The 9,685-nt window shown below is 31.8% G+C and overlaps 1 protein-coding gene across 1 annotated transcript; it reads left to right on the top strand.

Annotated features, from left to right (window-relative positions):
- Positions 1-2,766: 2,766 nt before the first annotated feature.
- On the top strand, positions 2,767-3,702 carry LOC122271738 (uncharacterized). Its single transcript, XM_043054027.3, has one exon. The coding sequence runs from the start codon at positions 2,767-2,769 to the stop codon at positions 3,700-3,702; it is 936 nt and encodes a 311-aa protein (XP_042909961.2).
- Positions 3,703-9,685: the final 5,983 nt, after the last annotated feature.

Here is a 9,685-nt window from a genome sequence, read left to right as displayed (position 1 = left end):
AACTTAAGTAAAGTTTTTTTTAAACTTTTAGTTCAGAAAATATCCTCAAAAATTTATAGATTTTTTTTTTAATTTAAAACACTTAGTCGTTAACTATACCTAATAAAAACTCAAAGTCGTTAACTATAAAAAAAACTCAGACATTAACTATACCTAATACTCTTTAAACTAACAAATATTTAAAGAAGTGAACTAAGATTTTTGATCCAGAATAATTGCTGCCTAGAGTAAGATGAAGATGTTTCGAAAAACGAGTAAAGAGTTTCTCATCGAAAATCATCTTATTCCCTTAAATGTCGTACTTAACTGTAACTATATCCTCGACGAAGCCATTTTGATTTATGTTTTGCTCTCTTCTAAAATCGTTAAATGCTGAGTTACTGATTAAATGGTTTTTACCAAATTGTACTCCATCATATTCGATAAAGAAAATCGGTAAATTTGAAAATTATCTTGATATTAAAGAAATATATTTTCCTATTTAAAGTAAGGATATATTTTAGAAAGTAAGGGGTAATTATCATACATACGGTAATTAACATTTTCAATTAAGAGAAATTGAAAAAGCGATTTATGTAATTAATTTTAAATTAACCTTATTGAAACATATAATTTAAAAGTACAACATCCATTTAAAACTTTCTTTGATATCAGCAATTTGTAAATAAAATATTTTAAATTTCCCTTGTTTAATTTTCATTACAACATTTTCCTTAACTCGCTTTCGTGACTCTGAGAGTGAAATCGTCCAATCAAAATTTATTTCCCGGTTTCATAATTTTCCAAGTAGATAAAGTACTCAAATCGCTACTGGGGCGAAATACTTGAAAGCAAAATTTAATAGTTCCCTGACCGCTAAAAATAGAAATTATTGTTATATTATCATCTCAAAGAATTTATTGTAAAACAAATTGACTACCTAGAGCTTCCGAATCTTCTAGCATAACAATATAAGTTGATAAATTTTGTACACCGTTTAAGCAAAGTTTTCATCTCCATAATGCTAAAATAACACAGAAGGGTCCAGTTTTTAAACCGTTATTAGTTTATTTATGCGTATAGGGTTCGTTCGTTCGTTGTAGTGGAACTTAGCGTCTGAGGGTTCTACGAAGGACACAGACAATCATTTATATACACATAGATGTATAGAATAAAACTCCTTAAAACTATATCTTGTAAAACATTTCTTCAGTGAAAAAATATACGATTTTTATTTTGTTTTGTATAAAAAAAAAACTTATACCCGGTCGAGTACAAGATTCTATTTTACCCGGGTATCCGACGAAATTTTAGGACCAGGTATATCTCTAATAATTACCACGATTTGTTAACAGCTATAATGTAAATTTACATTTCGTTAGCCTCATAATGAAATATATCTGTTTTTAGTGTTATAAGCAATATTAATTTACTTCTTTTGAATTAACCCCTTAACGTGTGTGTGCTTGAGTTAATTCGATTGCGCTAAGCAGGCCAAACTGCGTGCGCTTGAGATAATTCGAGCGGGGCCATATTTTATGCTGTTCTAATTTTCCACTCGAATCGAATCAAGAATTGAAAATTTCTATATAAAAACAAAGAAAGAAATCTTTTAATTGGGTATTTGCACTTCAAAAAGACCATTACAAAACCCACACACGTGATCTATGACGTTAGCTTCAGCTGATTATTTATTAGCAAAATGGCGTATTAAAGTTAAGCTAAGTTTTCTCCACAAAATGTTAATTAGCCTGAAGTTGATTAAATGCAGCGCCGTATTGCACATCGCATTTATTGAATTAGATTTCTTTATTGTCTACGTCTTTTACTTAACTTAGATTTCTCATTTATATATATATATATATATATATATATATATATATATATATATATATATATATATATATATATATATATATATATATATACAGTCAATTCGCTGTAACTCGAAGTACGATAACTCGAATATTACTATAATTCGATTTTTTTTATGAGGTCCCGACCCTTTTATCTTCAATTTCATGTTAATTATTCTCGATTACTCGAATTTTACTCCCTTTAACTCGATTTTTTTTGGATCTTTCAAAGCAAGAAAAAAAACCTAGGAGCTGATATATTGCCCCTTCCTTTGCAACACACACACAATGTCTTTCGCACTCCTCATGGAGAAGCTAAAGCTGTCCCTCTTGAAGTATCTGAACAGAGGTTAAAAGAAACGTTACCAAATTTACTTCAAACATGCAGTTAAAATGATGTTTTCAATATTGATGAAATGGGTTTATTTTTTAAATGTCTTTTAAATAAGACTATGATGTTTAAGGATGAGAACTGTTCAGGGGGTAAAATGAGCACGAAACGTTTGACTGTTCTAGTTGAAGGAAATGCGTCTGGGACAGAGAAATTGCCCTTACTTGTTATCGGAAAATATCGAAATCCCCGATGTTTCAAGAATGTAAAAACGTATCCTTTGGACTACAAGTCTAACAAAAAGTTTTGGATGACATCAGTTTTATTTGAAGACTATGTAAGAAAATTGGATCGGAAATTCTTCGCTAAAAAAATAAAAGTGATACTCTTTATGGATAAATGCACAGCGCATAGTGATCTACCTAATTTGAAAGCAGTAAACTTGCAGTTTCTCCCGCCGAACACAACAGCAAAGTTGCAGCCGATGGACCAGGGTATCATAAAGTGAAAGAGCTTCCTCTAAATCATCGTTCTTTCAGAAAGAGCTTCCTCTAAATCATCGTTTAGCGGTGGAATCTGTAGTTTAGATCCTGGAATCAAATGTTTCCTATTCCACGAAGTTTTCCTCAGAGACCATGGGAAATTGTAGCTATGGACTTATTTAAACTCCATGCAGAATGGTATTTATTAGTTACAGATTTTTACTCACGTTATCCAGAAGTGGCAAAACTGGATAGTTTAACATCAAAAGAAGTAATTTTACACTGCAAATCAATTTTTGCCAGACATGGAATTCCAAATGTTGTAAGATCAGATAATGGACCACAGTTTGAAGTTACTAGAACAGCCGAGTTTCAAAACTTTGCAAAAGTATATGGTTTTAAGCACATTACTTCAAGTCCAAGATATCCTCAAAGCAACGGTTTTGTTGAAGCAGCAGTAAAGATAATTAAATTAAGATTCAAAAAGTCTAAAGATCCTTACTTGGCTTTATTGAGTTATCGGACAACACCTTTAAAGAACGGCTACAGTCCTGCTGAATTGTTGATGGGGCGTCGACTACAGTCAACCTTACCTTTAGCAATTTCACTACTTCAACCAAAGCTAATAGAGAAGGAGATATTGGAAGAAAAAGAAGAGAAAAGAATAGAAAGACAGAAAAAGGATTATGATCGGAGGCACAATGCTCATGAATTGAAACCAATACATCCGGGTGACAAGATATGGATAACTGATAGGAAGGCTGTTGGAACTGTACAGAGAAAAGCTGAATCACCAAGGTCATACTTTGTTAAAGAAGGCAAACAAGTGCTTCGACGGAATAGGAAACATTTGATTCCAGGATCTAAACTACAGATTCCACCGCTAAACGATGATTTAGAGGAAGCTCTTTCAGAAAGAGATAACAGAAGGAACTTACCAGAAATAACGGATCCAGATCCTACAGTGTTAACTCATAAGAAGGATGTATCTTCAAAAACTGTTGTGACTCGCTCTGGAAGAATTGTGAAAGCTCCGAATAGACTAAATCTTTAAAGGGGGGAGATGTGGCATCAGCCAGATTAACTGTAACTGTGTACTTACTGTTTAGTTTCAGTTTGTGTTTGTGTATCTCGTTAAGTTATTATTAAATGTGTTTGCGAGATGCTAGATCCTGCTCGTTTATTTAATATGTACTGAAATAATACATAACAACACACTTAAGCAGTATTTTCCAACTGAGCAAACCCTGTACAAAAATAAAATATAACCCTAATAAAATAAAAATTTTGATTGTTTTAATAATCATTTTTGCCAAAACAAAGTACTAAACCGTATTTTCTTACACAAAAAAAATTTTTTTTTTCCTTTATCAAAAAATAATTGCTTTGAGGAAGTAAAAACCAAATATGCTCTTCATCCAGTACACAACGCTTTCTGAAAATTTAACATTTGTTGTTGTTGCCAATTGACCCAGTTGACCCCGTCAGACCAGATCAATAAATCCGTTGTCATCTAGAAAGTCAGAAACCAAAAGGGGAGAGGAATGAATGTCGTTCCAGTTCAGCCCAAGTGTTCAAGAAGTGCTCAGGTGATGCCTAGTTTTGTTGGCATTTAGGGCAAAGAGGAAAGATCTGCTTTTCTTTACTTTCACTAACAGCCTTCACTGCCAGCTTTAACAATACGGATTTTTTAGAATTTACCAATGCAGTGCATTATCAAAAATATATTGTATATATAGTAACATACATTTATTTTTTAAAGTGGTACTATTTAAAAAAAAAATTTTTTTTCGATTTCGAGCATACATGATTATACTCATTCACCTTGAAAGTCCTTCAGACTTTCTCAGATTTAGTAAAGATTTTTAAGACTTGCATTGTGATAAATTAGTTTCCGTTGCACAGGGGGCAGAGGGAAGAAATGAAGGGATGTAGCCCCTTCTACGATTATATTTTTCACCCAATATTTGTGCAATTAAATTTACAATTAAGAAAAATTAAAAAAAAAAAAATTTGTCCGAAATCTTTAAAAAAATTTGTCTATTTCAAGCGAGCTTTCCTTGATGAAAACAACTACCAAATCATCCCTCACTAATCCCCCCTGCAGAAGAAATATGCTTCCCCATTGCTGACCGAGGGGAAAATTCCTTGCTTTAAATGTCACTGCGATAAAGAAAAAAAAAACTAAACAGTGTAAAAAAAATAAATAAATACCGTTTAATGAAACTAAATACCACAATAATAAGTGAGACAATTCGAATTAAGGTTAAAATTGTAAGTTCGAATTAGCCATTTTGTGACCTTCTAATAATTTCATTTTTATATATATAGAGAGAGAGGGGGGGAAGCCCCCCCCCTCCTCTTAAGACTGCTATCGCATGTAGGAATATTTTATTTTTACTTACATTAAAAATAAATCACTTATGATTTTTGTATAATCAAATATTGAACCCTGACATTTCTTTTTCATACAATTAATCAGAATCTAAGAAAGTAGATAAAGCATTAACCCTTTCCTGTTAATCGTCTTTTTAAAAGTACGGCTCCTCTTATACACACTTGTTTCTTAGCTGGGATTTATTTTTCCGCAAAAATAAACTTTCTACAATTATTTATACAGGAGAGTGCGCACGCCTTCCAATGAGGTTAACCGGGTTCGAATCCCAGCGAAGACTGTTCGATTCGAATTTTGCACCCAGCTCGTACCGACCACAGTGCTGATGTAAAATATCGTCAGTCAGGGGTAGACGGACCATGAGTCTTCTTGCCGTCTGACTAACCATGGGAGGTTCTCATGATTTTCCTCTCCTTATAACGCAAATGCAGGTTAGTTCCATCAAAAAGTCATCAGCGAAGGAAAATTTCTTCCAATACTTTATCTAGGAGTCCCCTTGTCTTTTGGATTGGATTCAAAATCACAAGGTCACGGAGTTGAACATTGGTAGTCATAAATTTTGTCACATTTTCTAACTATTCATGTTTTGAGTTTCTTCTTGTTTGTGGATTTTTCTTTACGGCTGCCTCGTCGTAACTCTTCTTTTTGAAATTGTATCTATTTTCATGGGCTTTGGACAAACACTGGTTCTCTTCATCATCACAATATATTTCGTACCTTTTTTCAATGTCTCTCTTTTTTTTGTTTTAATTCATGTCTCGCCTATTATATTTGAACACTCAAACTCCTAAATTCTATTTTCTCAGTAACTACTTTTGTTAATTTTATGATTTCACTAAATTCCTTGAGGCCTTCTGGTTGGAGGCAGGGAATCTGGATCTTCGTAACGTCGCGGGTAGGAGCGCGCGCGGTGCCTAACCAACGTCAACCAGGGTTTTCCCTGTAGTTTCCCTTGGCCATTTTTACAAGTTGCCATGGATGGCCATCAAGCCTACCTTTTAGAATCCTCGTTTTCTTTTGTTGAAAGGTCAACACGCACTTAGAGTCTACAGTATTCTCCGGATGGCCCCTAACGGGGGCGGGACGGGGTTAAGTTTTGATTGGTAGTCATAAACCCAAAATTGGGTCGGCTGTTCAACGACGATTATAAAATGAAATTTTCTATTCAAATATATTTCAAGAATGTGGCACTATAAACTCGTGTATTTCTCTATCTGTTGGCAACACTTAGAGTTATTATTCATTTTGTTGGATTGTCTGAAGAAATAATTTAAGTAGTGTTAAAAAAAATTAGTTATGCGTTAAGTATTTCTTTAGATTCATTTTGTTGTTTTAACCTTTTGCAATGTGAAGTCGCCTCTGAAGTGTCATCAACAGTCTACATTCTAAGATTTAAAAACAATTATACATTAATTAGAAACCACATTGTATTAAGGTATTTTAAAAATTAGATTTAAAAAAAATACTGTATTGCATATTTTAAAAGATTTAGTACTTATACAGAGATGCCAACTGCACCGGATTCAACAAAATATTCGAAGAAACGGTGAGAAATACCAAATAATATAAAGCTAGAAGAATTTTAGTTAATTTTGCTAACTTTTTAAACACTGCTTAGCTTTACCTAGTCCTGGTGGGGCAATTTATCTGGGCCTACTTATCCTGAATTTAAGTTCAGTTTGCGTTGAGTCTTTACGGTCAACAAGCAGTCAGGTAACTGTATATACACTTCAAGCACTGTGCTTGAGTAGCTAAAAATACATGGAAATAATAAAAGCAGCTTGCTCTAAACTAGGTCTGCTTAAAGAAATTTAATTGTAGATGAGTAAAAAAAGTATCAGTATGAGGAAACGCCTGGAATATTCAGTTGATCGATTTCAGCAGTTGTGATTTTATTTTGTAGAATTTTTACTTTTAGAACTGCGGTTTAGGCAGAAGTTTCAAAATTAAATCTGCAGTTGAAGCTATGAGAAGATTTGAAGTTCAGAACTATTATATAAACAAATACATTTATATTTGTTTTTATTTATTTCAAACAAATAAGAGTAACTTATAAAAAAGCATTATAAGAATTTCAATAAAAAATATGGCTAAAATTTATATTTATACTCTTTACAGGTGTTTTATTATTACCCGTGTTGAACAGCCGACCCAATTTTGAGTTTACGACTACTAATGTTCCATTCCGTAGTCTTGTAATTTAAAACCCAATCCAGAAGATAAGGGAACTTCTGGATCAGTACCCCCCAGAGGTATTGAGTTATGGGAATTTGGAGGACAATGTGACCCCGACAGATTTAACGTGCACCAGTCACCATTTAATACACGGGGATTCTTCAGCCAGCTAGATTTGAACTCCAGTTCTCACAAACAAGAACGTCCTACCAACCTGGTTATCCCGTCCCTTTGCAGGTGTTGTGTTAAAAATGAGCTCTGCACAGTAGACAATAGTTGCTTACACATTTTGTTATTCTATGTCTCTTGGATGGATAGAAAGTACAAACTCTGCTTTTGTTCGCCGCACTTACAGTCGAGTTTTCTGTTAGCTTTTCAAAATTAAAAATATCTTCAGTGTTTATTTTTACATAACTAAGCATTCAACTGTTAGACGACAAATACCGCAAACCTCACAAAGTAACTAATGTACAGCCATGTTTATTACCTTCGGATACCTGATTTTACTAGCTATCAAGGTACTGTGATTGCAACAGATACATCACGACGTTGCAAGAGTCGGTAAACTACTAGACGAATGTTTAATTATCTGGGGTTAAAGTAACACATACTTTTTAAACCATTTTTGTTACCAATTTTAGGGATAATAGGAAGAATTTTTAAGTGTTTGAGTACATGGTTATGTATAATAAGGCATCACATGCAAAGAATTGTAAGGTTTTCAAAAACTATGAACAATAACAATTGTTTGTGTGACAATAATTGTTTTTTTTTTTTTATCCTTGAGATTATGCTGAAGTACAATTAAAAATATTTCAATCAGCATATGTTAACAAAATGCATAGACTCAAAATTCTCCTACATGCCTTTTTAACTTTTATAGAAGAGAAATAATTTCTATGGAATTCAAAAGCACAAAATGCAATATAATTAATAATACATATTTTATTCACAACAAACACAACACATTACAGATAACAACTCAAGTATTTCTAATATTTAAATCACGTGGCTTAGATATTTAACAGTGGGAATAAAAAATAAAATAACTTAAAGACTTTTGAACTAAACAGATCTGAAATGAGTATTTAGAGTGTTTCATAATCATCGCCCTTAATATATAATTTTAGAATCTTCTTTGAAAAAGTATATACATTAGCAAACAAAAATAATTATTTAAGCAGAGCTCAAAATTAGGACTACTGAATTTGACTCGGACCATCATAAAATAATAATCAGTGGTCCTCTGAGCCAGAAATTATAAAAGTATGTATATTCATACCCTCCAACAACTACAGAAATCCATAGTTTTAAAAAATATTTTGTATTGTGGTAGATAAGGTAAGGTATTAATAATTTAACAAATTAGAAATAAAAAAATAATTTTGCACACCACTATTTTTAAAAATCTTACACAGATATATAAAAGGTCATAATTTTAAATTCTGATCGAAATTTTGAGACAAAAATTTCATCTGTTTGAAAAATTTCAAATTTTTGTTCACAACTCTTGAAAAAAATAATTTGCTAACACCTCAAATGTTGGAAGACTTTTTTTTTTTTTTTAATTTTTTCGATTTAATGTTTTTGTTCTGGGTAATTCTCACTAAGTAGGCATATTTCATCATAACTGTGGACAGTACATTCTTAATATTGATATAACTTTCATTTGAGTTCATTTTATTAGCTTCTTGTTTCGCAAAAATTCGAATGGAGACAAGTAAACCATTAAAATTAGTAATATTTGTTTGTCATTGGTTCATGAACAAGTGACTAATCTACCTAAAGTTTGAAAATGATAACATACTAAGTATATCTAATATTTATTATAATTTAGTTCATTCAAATTTATTCCACGGCAAAGCTTCTTTAAGTTGAAGATGGAAACATACTGCAATTTTGTTCTATGATGCCAGTTGTTAACTTCTGAAGTTTTTATTAAAATATTTTTATTCTAAGAAGATTGCAGGTGATAAGAACATTGTTGTGAGGGAATGACGCGAAACACTGGGGACAAAGTTTAAAATAGTGCTGTGTTAATATTTTTATCAGAAATTAAATATAAAATTGATTTTCTGAATTCTATATTTCAGTATTCTGAAATAAAAAACACGAATTTGTAAAAAAAAAAATTTTATTTCAGAAACAATTTTTTTCTTTTTTTAAATCAGCAGTGGGGACAAGTGAGGGAATGACATATTGGTATATTTTAATTACCTAAAATAAATAAAAAATAAAAATTTATAATTTTATTTTTATTTTGTTAGCTTGCATTCCGAAAGACACTTTCCCTGAATTTTTTTTTTTTTTTCGTAAGCTGTAAAACAAACATAAAATATACTGGGGACATGAAAATGACTGTTTTTGTGAGAATGACCCATATATATACTCTTCCAAAATTCAAACAGATTTTTTTTTTCAATCCTAGACTGATTTCTTAGATTATGACAGCATAATTTAATGAATT

The sequence above is a fragment of the Parasteatoda tepidariorum genome, chromosome 8, assembly GCF_982258835.1.
Source record: "Parasteatoda tepidariorum strain Cologne lab strain chromosome 8, Ptep-v5.0, whole genome shotgun sequence".
Taxonomy (NCBI): Eukaryota; Metazoa; Arthropoda; class Arachnida; order Araneae; family Theridiidae; genus Parasteatoda; species Parasteatoda tepidariorum.
The sequence above is the reverse complement of the archived record's forward strand: the minus strand, read 5'-3'. Positions and strand labels throughout refer to the sequence as shown.

Excerpts from the sequence above, each read along its gene's own strand:
- LOC122271738 (XM_043054027.3), top strand. The coding sequence starts at position 2,767 with ATGTTTCCTATTCCACGAAGTTTTCCTCAGAGACCATGGGAAATTGTA.